This window comes from Rattus rattus, chromosome 1, assembly GCF_011064425.1.
Source record: "Rattus rattus isolate New Zealand chromosome 1, Rrattus_CSIRO_v1, whole genome shotgun sequence".
Lineage (NCBI taxonomy): Eukaryota > Metazoa > Chordata > Mammalia > Rodentia > Muridae > Rattus > Rattus rattus.
The window spans coordinates 129,876,198-129,898,408 of NC_046154.1; the positions used below are offsets into that span (position 1 = coordinate 129,876,198).

The following is a 22,211-nucleotide window of genomic DNA, read 5'->3' on the forward strand; positions in this document are numbered from 1 at the left end:
GAGGCTAGCAACTGATAATCATGCAAATAATAATCAGATACTATGTTAATCTAAAGTCCTTATAGGATCCTTCATGGAACCAAGGTTTTCATCCTAATTCAAAAAGCAATCTGGCTTCTTCATGCTAAAAATATCTAAATATCTTCTGGGGGAAAATATATATAAGCGTATGTATGTGGTATATATGTATGTATACTGAAATAAATGATAAAATGCTAATTACCAAGAATACTAATATTCAAACTCACAAGACAGGTTATGAGTAAGAGGCAGGATCTAGTTTCTATCACTGGCTTTTAACTTTACCGACAGTACACTATGAACTGTTTATAGATCCCCTCAAGCCACATTTGATTAGAATGAATGTATCCTTGGCAGAGCAGACACTTCCTAGGCAGAGGGCTTTTCAAAAATCACCCCTTTTGATTGTCACAGCAGTCCTAGAGTTTTAGGCATAAATTTACATTTTCAGAAAGTCCGATGGCATAAGACGAAGGAGGAAAAATGGCCGTTTAGAGTCAAACACCGAGTGAATAGCTAGGCTGAAATCCAAGAGATGATTGTTGCCTTGCCAGTACATGCTGGACAGAATGTATGGCAGCACATGCCTATAATCTAGCATTTGGGAGTTGAGACAGGAGATTCATGAGTTCGAGTTCAAAGCCACCCTGGACATGAGGCCGTGCCTCAAAAATTACTTAACCAAACCAAGTGTTTGAAATAAATAATAATCCATGCTAATGCCAATTTAAGTGCGAACCTCAGTGAATTTAAAACTCATCTCTCTCTTCATTATAGGGGAGCCTACTAATGGAAGGCACAGAAGCAGCTCAATTTATCTTCTGAAAAACCAATTTTGATCCTGTCACTTACTAGCTTAAACTCTCTGATGCCTTCCACACACAGAGAGAAAAGAAAAAAGGAAAATTCAAAGCAAAACAAACAAACAAAGAAGCAAACAAATCAACAGCTGAACTCAGAACACTGGGCCGGCTAATCCTGAACTTGGTTCCGGCTACCCTGACCTAGCTAAATGTCAATCATGCTCGCATCTCCAGGGAGATATATTTGATATTTCCAGGACACAGACTCTTCCCGGCACTCACACCTCAGGAAAAATGTCACGCTCTTCTTAAAGGTACATTCCCTGACAACCCAATCTCAATGGGCTTCCTTCTCCTACCTAAGCCGCTCTTCAGCCTGTTTCATTAACTGCCTTAGCCCTCTCTGAAACTACCTTGTGCATCTCGGTATCAGTTTAAAGTCTGTCTTCCCCCATTCCAGATCCAAAGAGGAGAAGCAACTCACTATTAATCCACACCAGTCTTGTTCACTAGTAACACACGGCATCTCTAAACGTGTCACTTTCAGTGCATGAGCTCCTTGAAGAACTGTTTGTTTAATGGAAGATTAGACCCTGGGTGCCATGCAACGTCATCCACTAGTAGACAGACGACTCATCCCCAGAAAGTGGCTCACCTATGAAGACCAGTTGTCTTCTATAATTGTCCTCTATGCATATGCTTCCAAGGACAAAAAGGGTTAAGTGCAATCTGCATGTGATCCAGTACCTTGTGGTTTCCAGAAGAGAAAAAAATAAATTCATAGACCGATATAATATTAAAGTCTACTTATACTTTGATCAAGAAAAAGAAGAGCGGCAGATACATTAACAGAGGGATATGAGAGATAGCTCCCCTCCTCTCTCTCTCTCTCTCTCTCTCTCTCTCTCTCTCTCTCTCTCTCTCTCATGTGTTATTCCTCAGAGCGGAAATGCTCTGTTCAGACACAGCTTGGAAGATATAAACATCATTGAAATTCAAAAGCAGTTCTGAAAGAGAGGATGCCTCAATTGGTATGCAAGAGACGTTTCCTCCCCTGAATACATTATGAACTTGAAGCCTGCTAATATGCCATGCTATCATAAGCACCAGATGGGGCAGTAGGCAGTACATGTCCCATCAAACCTCAAGAAGATGTATTAATGTTCATGCTCTTTAAAAAAAAAAAAATCCTTTGCCTGCATCCCTAGACTTGCACATTTCTTAGCATTCAGTCACTCTCTCTCCACACAGTCCTCCAGGGCTGCTCTTCTTCGGCAGATGGTGCCAGGAATCATTTCAATCTATTTTATCATGGGAGGCAAAGGCCACGAAGCGTGTGAGACTACGCTTACTGAAGGCCTACCCAGCACAAAAGAGAAAACAGAGGATCTGGGAGACACAGGAAATCAATCTTCCTGGGCAGGCATGACGGAGGAACACTTTTTAACTGTGCTGAGTGTGTATTTATGTTGAGCAGAAAAGGATAAGGAATGCTTCTGATATTAACGTGTTTAAAGTCTCAAAATGACCCGCTTTTTATTGCGAACACTATTCTGCATTCTCTAAAGGAGACCGGCTAATTTCACAAAATTATGAATCTCTGGAGGTGGTCTCCATGAGACGAGGGTATAGTACATGGTGCCTAAGTGCAACAAAGCCAGGTTACTGAAAAGTCACCATACATACAAGCTTTCAGGAACTCGGGTGGCGTGCTCCTCTCTCCCTGTCCTGTCAGGTTCACTCTGTGACACCTGAATATTTTACCGGAAGTAAAGGCTCGAGATAACTAGTCTTTGCAGTTGTTCAAGTCTTAATTTTCTAATATGTCATTTCAGATAAATAAATTTCCTTGGCTTTCCTGTAGTTAGGATTTAAACTGACATGATGAAATAAGGGTTCTCTCTCAGGAATACACAAGGAGACAAAAGTCACAATTTGTCACTCCGGTTCTCCTATGAGAATATGCCTGAGAATCCCCTAATCTGCGTCAAACACAGACTGCTGGATCCATTTCAGGCTTTCTTTGCTTTCAGGACTGGAAAGCAAACCTTCAGCCATGCTCACTCAGTTGACTAGAGAATTTGTGCTCCCACCAAGTTCCAAGGCAAACCTAATGCTGTGGGCCTTAACGCTTACTGACTCATCTCTATGCTTGGTGCTTGGCTAGCCCGGAAAATGTCATCAATCCATTCAGTAGAGCAGCCGTGGGTGCGAGTGCCCCCTGAGGTCAAAGTTCATATCAGATTCTGCCGGAACTTAGGTGGCAAGCAGTTATAAGCTGCCGGATCTGGATGCTGGGAGCCCAACTCAGGTCTCATGCAAGAGCAAGTGTGTGTTCTTAACCACTTAACCACAGAGACATCTCTCCAGCATTCACCCGCCAAGAATTTTTAAAAAGCACAAACTAAGAAATGTAGAGCTCCTGCCAAATGAACAAAATTATTTTACAAGGTATATCACACTCCGACAGCCTCTGAAACACCAAAGTCTTACTGTGGGGCTCTTGAGGATCCAATATAAATGCTGGAACAAATACAAAAGGGCAAAAACTTTTATCAAGAACATTAAAATATGACACTATGCTTTTCAAGAAAAAAATATATGTATCATTTACTGAATGAATTATCCGAGCAGTCTCTCAAGACTCAGGATAAATTTTACCAGCTTATCAAACTGCAAATCATCTATGATCATTGATTTGAGAAACTGTTGGCTGAATTTCCTGTGTAGCTAAAAAGATTAAAATATTTTGTTAATATTTGTCTTTTGCAAAAATCTTACTCAGTGTGCCTGATGGCAGATTGAGAGAGTATACGCATCTTCCCTCTGGCAATAGGAACCAAAGAGAAATGGCCAAACTCTGCAGGTAAAAGCCCTGCCACCAAGCCTGGGGACCTGAGTTTGCTCCCCAGGATATAATGGGTAGAAGGCCAAAACCTACTTATACAAGTAGGTTCTCTAACCCTACATAAAAGAGCGTGGGCATACCAACACACACACACACACACACACACACACACACACACACACACACACACACACACACACACACACACACACACAGACACACACACACATACACACACACAGACACACACTCACACACATACACACACACTCACACACATACAAACACACACATAGACACACACACACACTGACACACACACACACAAACACAGACACACACACACACACACACATACACACACACACACAAACACACACACAAGACACACACACACACACACACACACACACACACACACACACACACACACACACACACACACACACACACACACACACACACACACACAGACACACACACACACACACACACACACACACACACACATACACACAACACACACACATACATACACACACACAGACACACACATATATACACACACAGACACAGACACACACACACACACACACACACGCACGCATGCACACACACAGCAGAATTTCATGTTTCTACAAATATATCTTGGTGCTCACTGGTCAATCTTCATATGCTTACCCTCACATGCCAGTTAAGTGTTACTTGCCAAGTTATACTTATGGCAAATATAATGATCAATTAGAAGACACATTATATGCACACTGTAACTACCACACTACTAGCAACCAGTAAAGTCATATGGACACACACACACACACTCACACACACACACACACACACACACATTTCATTCCCTATCACTGAAAGAGTGTTTAATTCAAACTATTTATCAAAGATTTTTTGCAGAATTCACTTCTTAATTTCCCCCTCATTAATTACTATGTTTGCCTATCATTTCTTTCCTTTGGAATACCTGTGAATCCTAGGCAATTTCCACACACTCATCCAATGAGCCAACATTTGTTGATTGCCTTCTATGTACTACCACACAGGCAGCCTGGAATGGAACTCTTAAAACCAGGCCATCGAGATGTTAACATCAAAGGTAGCTTTATTGAGGTGAATTAGTGACGGTTATAGTGTCTAGTGTCTATTTTAAGTAGCAAAGGAAGGGCCTATGTATTGGAATAGTACAGAACTTAAAAAGGAAAATGTATGCAACATTCAACCCTTAGTCACATGACATACCCAGAGAGGAATCAGTGAGAGATAGCAACCTACCCTTGGACCACAAGGAGAAAACACCCATTTATTCGAACATGAAAGCCTGCATGAGCTTCTCCGGTTTCCTCTAAGTGAATTCTTTACTATCTGCCTCACCAGTCCGTTTGATTATCTGGTTTCTAAGGTAGCAGATGACTGGAATAGGTAAAGGGCAGGTACAAAACTAAAGGGTGGGCAGCTGACAGAAAGATACAGAGAACCGCATGGACATAGGCAAGTTCACCGAGCACAGCAAACTGGCTCTGAGTCTGTTGGTCAAACACTTCTCTTTCATTTTCAGACGAGGATCTAGAATGATAACCTCTTGGCTTTGGGCCAGGGCATAGCCCACTGATCAACACCACAGCCAGCATCCCATGGAGTAAGCAAAGCAGCATACACGTTTCTATCTATTTTTTTTCTTTTAAAAAACAGGGTGTCGTGTAGCCCAAGCTCGCCTTAAACTCACTGTGCTCCAGAGGATGACCTTGAGCTCCTGATCACCCCGTTTCTACGTCCAAGCATCACAGACACGCGCCACTATACCCAATTTCTTTCTACTTGAATACAAAAAGCATGAAGAGCAAGCAGACAGTCAAGTGACTTGCTTATGGTCACACATCTCAGAAATCAACACCCTTGGTGGTTTGAGGATTTGATAGACAGCCTCGTCGATACAGTGTATTAACTGTTCGTAATACAAACCCATCATAAAGCTAAATAAAAAAGCAAGAACTACACAAACTAACCCTCCTCCAAACAAAGGAGCTTGACACAAAAGCCATGGCTGTTCAAAGGTGACAAATTAATAAACACAAAGGTGTAAGAAAGTAAGCGAAGTCCTTGAGAAACTTAAGAAAACTGTCCACTCTCTGGAAAACACTACAAAATGGCTTGGTTCTCCAAGAGGTCTCCATAAAGGTTTCACAAACACTGCCATGATACCAAATGCTTTACACCCAAGCACACAGTGATAGACGATGGTGAAATTAATCAGGTACCCTCAATACAGCGAATGGTACCGCTTCCATCAGGGGCAACTCCCTTTCAATGACACTCCTTAGAAAAACACTGACCAGAAAGAGGTCTGGGAGACTGATCGCACCTATTCCTGTCAACTGTTTGAGCTTTTGTCCTTGGCAAACCCTGCCAACCTAAGACACAGGACTTCACCTCTGAGGTCTAGCCCTCTCGACATTTTATACCCAGTGTTAGAAATATGCTAGGAGGCCTGGAAATTGAAGGCAGGGATTTTATTTCACAAGTAGTTTCTAAGAACAAAAATCTTTGTTTTTGACCCCTTTAACATATTTTGTCAGTAAGCTGTGGTATTAACTAATGCTAGAGGGGGAGATAAATCACTGTAAGAGGACCCAAAGTTCTACTGTAACTGGAGTGGGCCTTCTGCAATAATACTGCCCACCTCACAGGACCAGAAGGTGGCAGGGTCACCACTTTTGTTCTGGTCTTATCCACATCAAGACATAGGTTAAGCGTCGTGGGTGGAAGAATATATAAATAGCTTATGAACCTCAAATTCAACTATTCATATTCCTCCCAGCAACCAAGCCCCGAGGAAGGCAGTGGAGTGAAATTACACTGAGTTCCAAGTGTAAGGCAAGGGTAAAGCTTTGCTCCAAATCCAGCAACTGCTGTCCTAGAAGTTTCCAATAATACAGTCAGTCCTCCATCAAACCCAGTCTGGACTGTTAAGATGCTGTGCATTTCCTGACAGTCTCTCAGATTCTCATTTAAGCTCAAGCATATAGCAGGCACCTCTCATACCTCTTCTTTCTAGAGATTATGTTTACCTAATTACATAGCTGAAAGCCAAACTCTTGAACAGGGTCACTTTCCTTTTTTTTAGCAATTATTTATTTATTCCATGATACGAGTACACTGTAACTGTCTTCAGATACACAAGATCCCATTACAGGTGGTTGTAAGCCACCCTGTGGTTGCTGGGAATTGTGTTTCAAAGCTATGCTCTTCCTTGAGTCCCAAGTACTCTGTACGGTGTTACCAGGTCACGTGGTATTAACGGAATCCCTCTAATAAAGCAGGGGAAGCTGAATTCACCAACTTATCACTAAGCTTTTAAAAAGGAAATGTGGGAACAGACAAAACCTTCTCTAGAAACTACCCACGATTTAAAACATTAACTGCCTTTTGTGTTTTGGTTTCGGGGGTTGGGTTTGTTTTCTTTACCAGGCGGTAGAAACCGGAAGCAGCTATCTCAGCTTCCTGGTTCTCGCAGTGCCCATACCTACATGCTAAAGTGCTCTAAGAACAGATCCCTGGATCCCAGCAGTTCACCACTCACTCAGCAACCTCACGTTTATTAACCACACACTTTACGATTCTTTCTATGCATGTGTTGAGTGCCATTCAATTTCCAATTTTCTGCTCATCCAAACAGAGGAAGTCACCCACCTGAGCAGACCAACCACAGACAGCTGGGGCTCCATATCTCAACTGCCAAAAGGGTGGTGCCTTAATTAACCAGGACAATTTTGTTTGGTTGCAAATAATACAATTTCTTGTGTGATTATGATGTTGTTGTTCATATACATTGTTGTTAAAATTATAGTTGTTTGTATGTTTTGGAAATAGGGTCTCACTCTGTACCCTAACCTGGACTCAAACTCATCACCCCTGCCTTAAGACGCCACAGTGCTAGTACTACAAATATGCACTACCACATTCACCAAAGAAAGTTCTCAGAGGATGAGTATTCATATCGTGCCTTCGAGAGAAATGGGAGGGCCGGGCTGAAGAGAGTTCAGTTAAGAGTACTTGCTACTCTTGTAAGGACCAGAGTTCGGTTCCCAGGACCCACAGTGTACATAAAGTCATCTGTAACTCCAGTTGTATTGGAACTGATGCCTCCCTCTGGCCTCTGCAGGTACTGCGTGTGTATGGTACACAAGTGCAGACAAAGCGCACATAAAATTAAAATAACTAAATCTTTTATTTAAGAAAAAGAGGACTAGGATCATACTGAGAAGAGCAGGAACTTAACCTGCTTTAGGCAGGATCATTCTTCAGTATTCAAGCTAACGATGTTTTCTGCCTTTAATTTCAGCAAAGAGAAACACTGAATTCCTTAAGCCCATCACATTGACCACACTTGTAAACCCAACTCTTGAGTTATAGGGGCAAGAGGACACAAGATTAGGCTTTGGAGAGGTTTAGGACACTGTCTCAAAAGAGACAGACAGACAGGCAGACCGACAGACAGATGGAAAAGCATATCTCCTTTGCCACTATTCTTCAACATTAAACATGCCCTTTCAAATCTTCCTCTAGCTTCCATTGCAAACCCCACCCCCATCAAGTTGCACACCATCCATTCCTCTCAAAGACATAACAGGAAATACAAACTTAGCAGGTAGATCAGGGAATTTGATCTAGTGTCATCTACTTCTCCCAGGGCAAGCTGCTCCGTTTAACCGAATTTCAGATTTCAGATTGATCACGTGGCCAAAGGAACCATTTCCAGGGGTGTGAAGGAGAGTGGGCAGTCTGTGCAGAGCCCGGCCCGAGGTCTGCATATAGAGGTTTCCAATCTCAGAATGCTCTGCCCTGTCAGCAGTGGATTCTGCTTAGAAACAGTAGTTTGCTAGCTCCCTCTGAGATTAAGAGGGCTCCTTGATTCCTTTGATTGCAACTCCATAGGTTGAAAAACATAATTAAGCTAGACATTCTCAGAAAGCACATTTACATTAATATTAATTAATGCAAACAGCTGTTTGAGAAAGCCAGCCAGATCAAACTGGTACTTGGTCAGGTGTGACATCCTATTGTTCTCAAGTTATGAGTCATTTAAGTTAATGGCTTGCTCCTCGAGCTACAGTTAAATACCAGAGAACTGCAACTGCACAAAGAAACTGCTCCCTGAAATACTACAGCCGTCCTCCGTTCGCACCGGAATTACCATTCGACGAAACAACAAAGAATGGCCAGTTTTTAGTGCAAGAGCAACGCATTCGAAATTGTTAAGTTTCCTAACTGTACAAGACCGAGACAAGCAAGCTTTCTCATGAGCATTTAACTGCCCACTGCCCATCCGTCACCCTAGGAGTCTTAATGCAAGGAGGAGCCTCTCAGCTGTGGTTCCCTGACAGGATCCCATACCCAGCATCCACTAATTTCCACAAGAACCCAAGGCTGTAAACACCTTGACCAGAAGGAAGGACTGGACCTCAGTTGTCTTTGGTACCTGGCCTATTCTGAGCCCTGTGCGAGCATCCCCTCCCTTGTCTGGCTGTGATGCCATATATTTGCCAGGTATGTGGTATATGCCTTTCACCCCAGCACTTGGGAGGCAGAGGCAAGGGAATTTCTGGGACTTTGATGCCAGCCTGGGCTACATAATGAGATCTTGCCCCCAAAAATTCTCCTCATGAACTATATCGAACTCCTACTTTTCAAATGATTAAAAAGTTACAGATACACTGTTGCCAGACAGTGTTCACTGTCATGAAAGTGTCTCCCACATTGCTAGCTCTACAATCCTGAAGTAGGAGAGAAGAAAACAAGGGAGTGAGATTTAGGGTTGGGGGACTAAGAGACAAAAGAGAGAGCTTGTCTGTGACAGCAGGATAACGTGGTTCTGGTAAAACAGCATTTGACGGCAGCATGGAGGAACAGGGACTCAGGGAAAATCTCAAAGGAATGAAGCCCCTGACAGGCACCACACCTGTGTGAGCCTCAGTTTCAGCCTCTCTAGATCAAATGTTTATATGATCAACCTAGTTCTAAAGATAGCCCCAAAAGGCTGTTCAGACAGCAGAATTACCAAGTCCTCTTTGTAAACATCAGCTCTCAGCCTAGAGATAAAAGGAATAGACATTTCTAAACTACATATTGCCCACTAGGTAAATGCTGTTTAGAAAATGAAAAGGAACGATGGGGCCTTTTATCGGTTGTTTGCTTTGTTTTGTTTTTGAAAAGAAGATCTTGGGTAGCCAGGATGCCCTGAAAGTCACTAAGCAACAGAGGATGATCTCCACTAGTCAGTACCTCAAAATGATATCTATGAAGCCAGCAGAAATTATAAAGAAGCGCTCTCTCTCTCTCTCTCCCTCCCTCCTTCTCTCTCTTCCTCTCCTCCCTTCCCAAAGGAAAAAAAGATTTAATTTTTTTTCAGTAAGCCTTAGATTATTAATTACACACGGGTATGAACTATAAGCACTTTCGAGTTGTTTAAAAGATAGGGAACTGAAAGGCCAAGCCCTGAGAAATATCGATGAAAAGAATTGAAAAGAGAAAAGGATGCGGTGAGAGGGTTTGACTGGAAGGCGAAACGTCAGAAACCTGCACGATCTACATTTATAATTGGGTATTTATGGCTCATATAGTTTTCTTTTAATAGCTGTCACGAGGTTTATTTGAAACTCAAGAGTCAGCCTAATAGAATGGCAAACTGACTTGCAAAGTAAAACAGCATCGGTGCATGCAATGTTTTTAGTTGTATATAACAAGATTTACACACACACACACACACACACACACACACACACACACACACACACACATATATATATATATATATATATATATATATATATATATATATATATCCAGGTGCATTATCCAAATGTTCAGTTACAAAGGACACCAACAGTTGTCTGTCCATGGCAACTTCGCTTCTGGTTTTGTTTTGAATTGGTCTCCTTTTTTCTTTCTTTCTTCCTTTCTTCCTTTCTTTCTTTCTTTCTTTCTTTCTTTCTTTCTTCCTTTTAAACACAAATCATCGCTTGCAAGCATTGATGTTAAAAACAGAAAAACAGTCTAGTACACAGTGGCTATAAATGCCAAATCAATTTTCAGCAGATAATAAAGTCCATGTTTTACAATCAGCAATGCACTGTTTTACTACCCAAAAATGTAAGCTAATAATATATAGCTCTCCTAAATGGAAAACGCAGATATGCTGTTAAAAAATGGGCCGACTGTAAGAGGAAGGATCATTTCTGCAGGGACCTTCTCAAAGCTATGTGTAAGTGTTTTGAAAATATCACATGATGTGGCCATGTGTTAAAAATTACAGCCAGTTAAGTTCTCTGCTAGGAAAAATATGTGGGCAATTTATGAAATGCACTCCAGGATGGAGATGGCTTAAGTAAAACCAGATTTTCAAAACAAACCTTTTTTCCCCCTTTTGGAAACTTGAACTTAAAAAAAAAAAAAAAGTTCCAGGCACATCTGGCGAGCAGGACCATTGAGAAGGGTGGTCTGACCTAATGCTAGCCATCTTCTGAAAGAACAGCACTATTTCTGGGCTCCGGGGACCGTGCTCACTTACTGTCCTTTTAAGGAAACAGTCCTGAACACATTCTGTAGGTCAACGCATGTTATTTGATAACAGTACACAAAGACTGATAAAAATAAAAAATGTTTCGAAAAAACTTAGGGCCACTTTCTCCTGAAACAATATAAGGCCAAGGTCTCCCAGACTTCTATAAAAAGCATTTCCTTCTCTTAAACACAAGGATCTGCTTGTCAGAAAAAGGAGGAAAAAAAAAATGACAGGCAGTGAAGTCATATTTCCTTCTAAGTGAGTTAAATAACTTTAAAATAGTTTATTTGTCTAAAGTATGCTCAACCTCCTCTGGGTTTTTGTAGCTCATTTTGTAACAGTATGTTACCAACAACTAACAAAAGGAGGGGAGTTATTTTCCCAAAACAGTTCTGCAAAACCCTAAATTAATACTTCTTCTTCACCTACCCACTCCCAGGATGCCGTGCGTCTGAATAAACCCAGCATCTGCACATCTGTTTCTAGTGATTCCAGATTTTATAAAAGAGGTCTTAGATCTGAGAATTATTACATCAAGTCTGAAACAAGGAACCACTTCTGACACTCGAACTACAAATAAATAAGTCGGAAAGTTGATATTTAAATGTGTAGGCAATAAAAAATAAAAGAACAGTGATACCAGGTTATACAAACACATTTTCCCTTTTAAACTTCTACACAGACTGTTTTATTAAAAATGCAAAGCTACCCCCCAAGATGGCTAAAGAAATATCCATTAATATAAATATAGATGAATGGACTAAAATATGCCCAAATATATTAAGAGGTAGTCCATCTGATACTAGATTTAAAAAAAAATACAGATGGGTGTCAAAAAATAGCCAACTATCAGATCTGCTCAAGTATGGTCATCCTGGACATGGTCACAGTCACAGCTGTTGGTAGTCTCTGCATCCAAATGCAAGGTTGTCTAACACAGTGGGAGAAAGAGGGAGGGAGGAAGGGAGGGACGGAGAGGGAAAGAGAGGGACGGAGAGAGACAATCAGAAAGACAGAGACAGACAGACACACAGACACACAGAGCCCGTACTTCAGAACCAGTCAGGTATTAACAACTTAACACTAAAGCCAGCTAGCAGTGGCAAAGCCTTAAGTACGATTCAGCACTCTGGAGCTTTAAGTCATGTGAGGAATAAGGAGAAGAGGTCCTAACTAGCCCCCCTCCCCCTTTATCACTGACAAGCAGATTTGGTTCTATTTTACCAAAATATCACAGACTCTGGTAGATGCTGCTAGATCATGCAATACTCATCTACTAAGAACATAAAAACAAAGAAAATATGAATTGTCATAAGATTTCCACAAAGCTGTGCTCCAATGGTCTGGCAAAATAAAAAATAAATAAATAAATAAATAAATAAATAAATAAATAAATAAATAAAACAAAACACAAGCACTTCTTCACCAATTCTATATTATATAATACGGGTACATTTCTTCCTCAGTTACATACTGCATATAAATCAAGCTGAGAGCTTAAAGAGTTAAAATGACCTTTCTAAGACCTCAGCTATTATCTTTTTGGTAATTGAATTTCCCCATATTTCGGCTTCTATGCATTCCTGGTCCCCTGAAGAACAACAACAACAGAAGTACAATCCTGGACAAATGTGTCCTTTCTGTACACACATCAATAAGGATGAGAGCAGGCTCCGAGACGTATCCTAAAGGGAAAACATTCTTCAAACAACTGGCGATACCTACACACAACTGTGGTTTCAGAAAGCTGGCAGATAATGTTTCAAAACACCATCTGGGAGGTGTGCAAACTCTGACCAAGCACGGCCTCTTCTGCTTGCCCTACCCAAATAATCTGCATGCACCAGCCAGCTGGAAGATCTCTGTGTGCCCTGCCTTTTTCTGCTCTGCATTCGGCACAGGACAATTTAGAGAGTTCTCGAGAGCAGTAGAGACAGCCCTTCTCCTGCACCAGGCTTCACAAACAGCTTCCCCGGCAGCAATCACAGAAAACACTCCAGTGTCCAACGATAATATTTTTCTGGAGAATTGTCATACACTAAATTTCCAGGGACACAGGAATGTCACTAATTCAGCATACTTCTTCTAAATGACCCGATTTCAATGACTTACATGATACCATCTAAGGACTATGATTTAAAGCAAGAAATCCCTTCTAGTTGCCAAAGCTGCCTGCATTTTCTTTGACATAAACAGCTCTTCAAAGACGTTCTCCAAGAATTCTACCAGAATCTAAAAACTCTCTCCACAGGCAAATAACCAGCAAGAACGTGAGGATGACAGTCCAGAAACCCAGAAGAGAAACAACACTTCTCAGTGGAGCCAACCCCCTGTGTAAACTGCTCAGGCAAACATCCATTGCTTCTTTCCCCTCAGCTTCAAAGGCGCATCTCTCCATATCCTGCACCCCTAAATCCAGATTTTGATAGCTTTCTTTGTGTCACCTCCCAATCACACCTCTACCACTCCACAGCCTCTGCCTGCCCTCACTCAATACGGCAGTGGTGGGGCAGTCGGCATTTTCCACACACTATAGAAAAGTAAAGCTTCCTAGCGAGAAAAGAGGACTCACTCACCAGGCATCCCGGAATCCAGCCTGTAACACAGTGAAAGCAAGTCTGTGTTAAGAGGGCGCGCGATGCGGGCTCATGCCTCCTGTTCTGGAATGTGCGGGGCGGTAGAGAGGAGGGCCATCAGAGAGGCTGGGGCGGCATGGCCCGAGGCAGGGTGCTGGGCGCGTGCGCCTGCCAGGCAGAGACAGATGGAGAACTGACACTCCGGATTGCACTTGGAGCAGAAATGTGCAGGATGACAGGAACACATGTGGCCTTGAACCCAGCCCTGTCTCTTCAGGCAGAACAATGACAGGGACGTGTGTACAAAGTATCACAACTCCTGTCTCCCTTTCTCCACTCTTCCTCCTGCCCCAGTTCCAGAGCACCAAAAAGCAGAAAGTGAAACGCAGAAAGATAAGCTAGATGCTGAATAATTCATTCACAACCACCACCACCCCTTCCCAGCTCCAAGTTAACCCTTATTTTGCCAAAAGATGGCAATTGTTGACCTGACCTCCACAACTCACACTGAAAGCCTTCCCTGGTCTTCTAATTTTAACAGGCATTACTGGGAAGTTTGGTGGAAAAACAAACAAGGGCAGAGACCACAAAGCGATTTTATTGATCTGGAAACCCCAAACAACCTAAAAACATCTTGAAATCTGTGCCTGTTCATCGTCCAGCACAAAGCCTGAGAAAGTGGACCTTCAGCAGCCTCCCGAGAGCCTGTAGAAAACAGGACATCTTTTTGGAAACAGAATCTAACCGTTTTCAGTTTACTACAGTGCTTCCAATCCACTGGGATCCCAGGTTGATTTGCTTCAAACATTTTTTTTTTCCAGGTTATTTTCCTCTACTTTGCATAGAGGTCCACAGGAGACAAAAACAAAATCTTCATTGTAAAGGCTTTTCCAAAGCTGAACAATCATGCCATTTTGTGGGGGATGGGGGGGTGCGGGGGGGGGGGACACCCTTAAATGTTTTTCCTGACTGTGAATAACACACACCCAGCCTGGTTCAATGGGCTCCCCCTATTAAGCTTTAATGGACACCATGATATATAAAACTGCGAGCCTTTGTTACAGCGCTTTATCTAAAGCTGCCTATTTCCTTCTCAGCAGTGTCCCTTTAGTCCTTTGTAAAACATCCTTGCCTCATAGGAGAAACAGAAGCCTGCCCGCCTTGCCCGCCTGTTTCTAAACACACAAAGATGCCAGGCAGAAGGAAAACATTATCCTCTTCTAAAACTCTTCTTCACAATTTAACACTCGGAACTCTTCCCTGGGTCTGGGTTTGATTGTTTGTTTTAACAACAGGGCTCACGTGGTGGTCAAGGGCTCGGGCTCTACCTTTACAATGTACAGCCAATCCGCTAGACACACAGAATTCTACTAAACAATTCTGCTGAGGACTGGCCAGCCAGCCAGCTCAGTGACCATGAAGGTGGACCCGCCCCTTTAACTCTTGCTATTCTGGCAGTGATCCACGTGTCTTGGCTTATTCGACATTTTCCATAAGCTGTGGTCACATTGATTTTTTTTTTAATCCCCTCCTTGTCAAGAACTTCTAAAAGACCCCATCTGAAAACAGGCAGTGATGCTGACCTCTATTCACTGTCTTCCTGTCCCTTCGCCTGAGAGTTTTTCAAAACACACGCAGACAGCACACACCCTGCACAAACAAAAAAATATATCGTCTTTGATATAAACAACAGGATCAATAAGAACTTCTATAGCTCCTGAACGGTGTACCTGAGAAGGGCTGCTTCAGCCAGTGAACCCCTCAAAAAAAAATCCATCACTGCCAGAGACAACTTGCAAAAGGACGACAATTCATGGTGATTACTCTGTTCTGTCACGAATAGTATACTACACTCTATTTATGAGGGCAATCTTTTTGTTCATCTTAGTTAGATGTCACTTGTAATGAGGTTCTGGGTAATGGATTTCGGTTCTGTTAAGCAGCAAGCTCAAACCATTCTTGTGACAGAAAGCGTTATAGCATGCATGAGTGTGATCACCCATTAAGTGCTGGCACAAGGACCTTTATGGAATCCAGAATCCTAAATCTGGAGATTTCCGTCTTTTAAAAGAGTAGTTTTTGAAAAGCCATTCAATGCTACACACCACTCTTTCCCCCCTTTAATACTATACCTATGCAAGAAAGAAAACATTTTCACAGTGGGACACCCAACCTTTCATCAATATGCATGGTGAATCACTTCTAAAATAGAAAGTCATATGACAAAATGCAATACGCTTTAAGAAAACTGGATGATATCTGGTTTCAAAACTGGGTCTTAATATCGGTACACTCCAAGACCCGAAACTACTGCTCAGAAAATTGAACTTCCATATGCTGTGTGATTATGTATCTTTTCTGTGTGTAAAAAGGCTTTTTAAGCTGTTATCTGACTACAGTAATTGCCACTTTAAATTGATCCACGTCAACAAAACCTGGATCCCTGGAGATTCTCACCTTCAAGTCTGATTGTAAAGAAAAACCCTGGCCCAACACGCATCTGAGGCTAGTTCAGCATTTCCTCCAGGAGCCTGGCCCTTCTTTCACCCAGAGACAGGCAAAGCTGCAGCCCCATTTGGCTTCTCTCCCTGAACTGGGAAACCTGGATATGTATAGATACAGTTACTTAGACAGAAATAACTTTCCCTTTAATAAAATGAGTACAAGGAGCCAAGATCTCTAACATCCAAATTGTATAATTAAAAATAGACACTCAGTAGCATGAGCGCAGTTACATAGGCGAACAACAAGAAACAGAGTGTATACTATGAAAGTTTTCTCCAGTACAGAACCCTGCCCTGTGTCCTCATATAGATGAGGACACACTTTGTAACATTAAAGTACATTCGAAACAACAAATACCACCTCAGTGAACCACTTTCTCAGAAAAGTGCATCAATTAACGCGTGACTTTTAACTTAGTGGAAAGTCTACTTTTTAAAAGGTAAGTTTAGAAAGAGATCTGTCTAGGTCATCACCTTGCAAATCAGCAAATTTAGCCAATAATGAAATGCGGGACTCATTAAAAAAAAAATACACGAGTAGGTTTGTGGCGGTAACTCCATGTCCCTCTCCATCAAAGGACTCCAGCTCTGTGCCAGTTCCACAACAGCACAGCTCTACAGTACAAACATCTTTCCTTTGTTCCGATCTGACTCAGCCACAGAGACCAGCCATCTAGTGGCATCATCTACAGCAAATGAGAGATCTCCACTCTGATGAAGAGAGAGTTTGAGCGAAAGCTTTTCCAGGGGCTCCTCAACGTCCCTCTCCGCCTCTGGCAGGCTGTTGTGATAGGCTGTGACTGCTGCACACCGTGGGTATTAAGTGACTTAATTCGAGGGATCTGGAACCTCATTGATCCTAATTGAAAGCAATACACCCAACCAAATACTCTCTTACCCCATCTGCTCTGGCCTGCCACCAGCTATTCAATACAGGAGAATTAATAGTTTCAGATATTCTAACCGGCCCAATAAAGCCACTCATTTAAGCTGGGCTGCATTAACAAAATGAGAAAAACAAGGGGAAAATGGGTTCAGACGGGCGTTTTACTTCTAGTTGGCTTTAACAGCGCTGAATAAGGTTTATTCTGACTTTTTATGCGCAAGACTTGATAAACTGAATGAGAAGGCACTCAATGATCAGCCAACGAGCATTGATGAATGGTCATTAGGACCCCCCTGCTCTAAGGGAGACCCTTCCACAAAGTGGCACACCAGCTTGAAAGGGCGGATTCACAAATGTCCAGATTTCTCCGCTTCCTTGTTCCACTTTCTATTTCAGACCACTGGCCACCAAATGAGGCTGACATATTGGAAAATAATGTTTTATGGGCGAGTGGTAAAAAATAAAATGGAGGCATTAGCTCTGCTTTCAAATTCAAATCTTCTAGTTTTGTCAGACCCCAAAGGTTTTGATTTTCCACCCAGCTGGAAGCTATTAGTGTCTTCTAAAGGCATCCCACTGACAGGGCAAATCTACCTAATGTGTGAGCTATTGGGCTGAGGGCGATGGACCTCTCTGGGTGATTTCCTAACTTCTCATCACTTTGACAGTCGATTAAATAGATACAACACCCAGTAAAAATGTACATTAATTTGTTTCTGCCACTGAAAGACATTTGAAACTGTATTAAATGAGGGCCATAATAGATTGTCTCTTGACAAAGATAAATCCAATTATACTTTGTTGGCAGGAAAAACAAACAGCGTATGGTTTAGGCTCCAAGGTAAGACACAGCCCGCCACAAAGAAATGAGTAGGGGGAGAAAATGAGTCGTAAAGTTCACTGAGAGCTCCACGACAGTGAGAGGTCAGCTGTCAGCTCTTCTAGAAATGTCTGCTGTAAAGACCTGGACACCGTCAGACAATTTCTAGTATTTTCTTCGGGGGAGGATGATTGGCAAGCACTTGCACCTCCTCGACTGTCAGCTGGCATGCAGAAGAGACCCCCAAGAACTTTGCTGAGGTGACAAAGGAAGAATGTTTTGACTGTCACCCTAAGACTCTGAAGGGTGTATAAACACCAAGAGGTCAAAGGCTCCATGGGGCTGTCCTTGAGGGCCTAAGTGCTAAGCAGTAAGACGTAGGGGGATAACACTGGAGAGAGGAAGCTTGTCTTAATAGCTGATTAGTCAGCCATTACAGAAGCAGAAAGGCTGTTTGGCTTGGATCACTTGCAACTAGATGGACAAGCCCACTCCATCCTGTGGAGGACATGCTACGTGGTCCTTTGAGAAATCCTACTCTGTGGGGCCTGTGGGAGGCAGGGAGCAAGATGGTTATAACACAACTTCTACACTTCATTTTTGTCTTATGCTAAACTCAGTTTGATTGCTTTTATCTCCATTAGCTTATGTAGCTTATGAGCTCTTAAACTAATGTGAAACTTCCAGCCCTAAAATTAACTTCGAAGACTAATGTCTTCCTAGTAAGCCAATCTCTGCTCTGTGGCATTTTTCTCCATATATATGTATATATATATATATATATATATATATATATATATATATATATATACACACACACACACACATATATATATACACACACACATACACACACACACACACACACACATACATGCACTGACAAACTGACGATCATTTTGGCAGTTTTTGAAGCAATGTATTTGGTTTTGGGGCTCTGGTCAACATATATTATCCGATGGGTGTGGTGGTGCCTATGTTTAATAACAACACTCAGGAGACAGAGTCAGATGAATCTCTGGATGTTTGAAACCAGCCTGGTCTACATAGCAAGTTCCAGGCCAGTCAGAACTACACAGTAAGACTTTATGAATGAGAGAGGAGAGAGAGAGAGAGAGAGAGAGAGAGAGAGAGAGAGAGAGAGAGAGACTCCACATATGAAAGCAAATATGTCTGTTACTATGTACATTAATGTGTGGGTTTTTGAGTATTTGTGCAAAATGAAATCTCAAAATTATCACTTGCTGTAAGTAAATAGAACCTGAACCTGAATCTATTTATTGTATATCTTTTGTAATAGACAACTTTTGACTTGCACATCTAACATTTAAGAAATTCTAAACTCTGAACACTGTTTTTAACACTCACATGGGTTGAACATTATTTTATGTAAATGAGACTTAAATGCACTAACGTTCTTAAAAGCAGATCTCTCTGCAGGAAAAATGGTTTAAATTCTTTCTTTCTTTTTGGCTTTTAAATAAAAACAACTCTTAGGTTCTAAGCAGAATCCTTGCTCAATTGAGTCCCTTTTCACATAAAATATCATTTTCCGATTTAAACAAACAAAAAGAGCGATCTGTAACAAGATCCACCTGCCTACCAATCTGCAAAGAAGTTACCAATTCCACTTCCATGGCATTTCTCAAGCACAAAATCCACTAGAAGGAACCTAACGGCTCAGCCCTATCCTGTGACACGGCCTGTAACACTATATGGAAAAACCTTTGTCTCAATGTCATCACCCTCCCATCTTGACTAATGGCTAGTTAGTTTTGTTAAAATGCAAGGGTGATGGCGTATGCTCCAATGAACTTCCCCTCCTCTCAGCACCAGAGACAAAAACCCGCAGCTCTGCTGTGTGCATGCAGCCATCTGGACAGCTTTCTCTCAAAGCCCAGCCCACACCACACTGCAGGCAAAATCAGAGGGCTCCAGAGCTCTGTGGGGCTATTCATGACATACCAATTTCCCATTCTCTGCTTGTAGGCTCGCAACAATAAATGCTAATGAGGGCCATGAATGACAGTGTTAAAGACAATAAAAAGGTCTCCAAATCCCTTGCATATGGAGACACTGTTTTCAAAACTTCACCTTCTGTTACAGCAATGTAAGAATCTAAGGGATTAAAAAATAATAATAACCTAAGGAAAACAGTAAGCTGATCAAAGCACAACTGAATCCTTAAGATTGCCAGAGAACGCGGTCTGTACAAGGCCAACAAACAACAGACATTACCAACCCCATGAATGCATAAGGCACCTCCAGTGTCTATTACCTTTGTGTCTTCCACATGAAGCTCAATGAAAAAAAAAAAAAACTTCTTGCTTAAGGCTGACACACCACCCCTTTTGAGCCTGAGAAGCATTTATCAAACAATGATTATATTCAGTAAGATGCCCGTTATCATTCTTTTGCTTAATAGTAAATATTCCGCATGTCTTTAAATAAACAAAAAATGCAAACTGGTTCTCTTCTGGTAACATCTATCCTTAAAATAAATACAATAGCAAAGGCTTAGAGGAATGCCACAAGTTCAAATCCAGCTTGATCCGCAGGGCAAGTGCCAGGCCAGCTGGGACTTCTGAATAAGAGGTTGTCTCAAACCAAAAGGCAAGCAATAACAAATTTAGAAATAATAACAATGTTGTGATGGTTCTGTGCAGCGAGACTTTATGCGACGGTTACTTTCTGTATGCTCCAAATTTTCTAAAACGAGCACGCATATATCGTACTTTGAACCAAATGGAGTCTATGTCATACGCATCTCTTTCAATGCAGTGGAAGAACAGAACAAAAAACATAAACATCGGACTATTTTAAACACCACCAAGAGTCTTCTTGCTATGCTTAGTGTAGTGGTTAATTCTTTTCATTAACACAGACTTAAACACTTTCAGCAAAATCCACCAGGTGGAGCAAGGGTACAGCAATACAAGGAGACCACACTTTTTTCCATTTTTCTGGTCTTATTTTTTCCTCAGCACTTTTTAATCTCTAACAAACTCCCACCACCTTTTCTCCATATTGCAAATTCTTAAAATCTATGCACGTACTCAGATTTGTTACATTTGTACATAGATTCAGACGTTCAAAAGTAAAACCACTTTCAATTAGAATGAGTTCTATTACCAAATTCTATTCCAAAATATGCTTTATTTGTCCAAATAGTCCCCAGTATCTGTATCTGCTATAGCACCAAGGTGAATTTTAAAATGGATGTTTTATAATGACGTCAGCAGTGCTCGTCACTCATACCCACCGCCCCCGCCCCCAACCCCACCCCCGATGAGATAAAAGCGTTCAGTATACGCTGTACAGGCTGAAATACAGAAAATAGGACAGAGTGATTCAAATCTTTGAACCCCAGTTCAGTTCACTTAGAAACTTCAGCACTTCAACTTAGTAGAATTATTCTGAATTATATATCTCATTAATGTTTTCAGAAAATTTGTCAAAATTGCCTTTTATGTGAAAAGGTTCCCTTTCCACCCCTGTGGAATTTCCACTGACCGAAGAATGAGATTACTAACACAACTGGCAACCTGCCCTCGGCCAGAGCGACTCCTACCCATCCTTTCCCTTCCCTATCACCTTTTTCTGTCCAGTCTGCTCCAGATTAACAGAGCAAACTCTCCTCAAAACTACAGCTCTAGCCATTTGTCTTGCACCTTTTCACAGCCCTCTCCTGCTAAACTCAGTGCCTTGTGGATAGTGGCAGGGCTGCTGTCACCTGCATTCCAAAAAACTATGGCTGGGAGTGAAAAAAAAAAAACTAGCAAAAGTTGGGAGCTCAGGAGGCAGGGTGGGGCTTAATGAAGAGTCTGTGTGTAGAGAACGAGTTACAAACATTGGCAGTGGCTAAAAATATATTTTTATACTATTTTTCTCCCTGTGCATATTGATGTTGAAGAAAAACTCTGGAGGAAATGCAGCAGGCTCCTAAATAAATAGACAGGAGCAAGCCTGTGAAGAAGGGTATCAGGAAGAGGTGCCTAATGCCTGTGGGTAACAGACCACCAGGCCAGGTCAGTGACCAGGTACACCAGGCTTGGTCAGCTATTTAAGTGATTATATACTTGCCCATGGTGCAGCACACAAATATTCAAACACACATATTATCTCCACAAATATTATTTGAATAAAAAAAGTCATTGTTGGTTTTTTAACAATGCCCATGAAA

General features: G+C 41.8%; 1 protein-coding gene across 6 annotated transcripts in view; it reads right to left on the bottom strand.

Moving 5' to 3' along the window:
• Runx1t1 (RUNX1 partner transcriptional co-repressor 1) overlaps positions 1-22,211 on the bottom strand; it is a 145,062-nt gene that overhangs the window by 95,411 nt on the left and 27,440 nt on the right. The window contains exon 1 of one of the 6 annotated variants that reach the window (XM_032905674.1): positions 13,819-15,348. The exons of the other annotated variants lie outside the window; for them this stretch is intronic. Coding sequence (XP_032761565.1) covers positions 13,819-13,825 — 7 coding nt within the window. The 5' untranslated portion in view covers positions 13,826-15,348. Of the gene's footprint in view, positions 1-13,818; positions 15,349-22,211 lie in introns of those variants that run through there. 6 annotated transcript variants of the gene reach the window in all.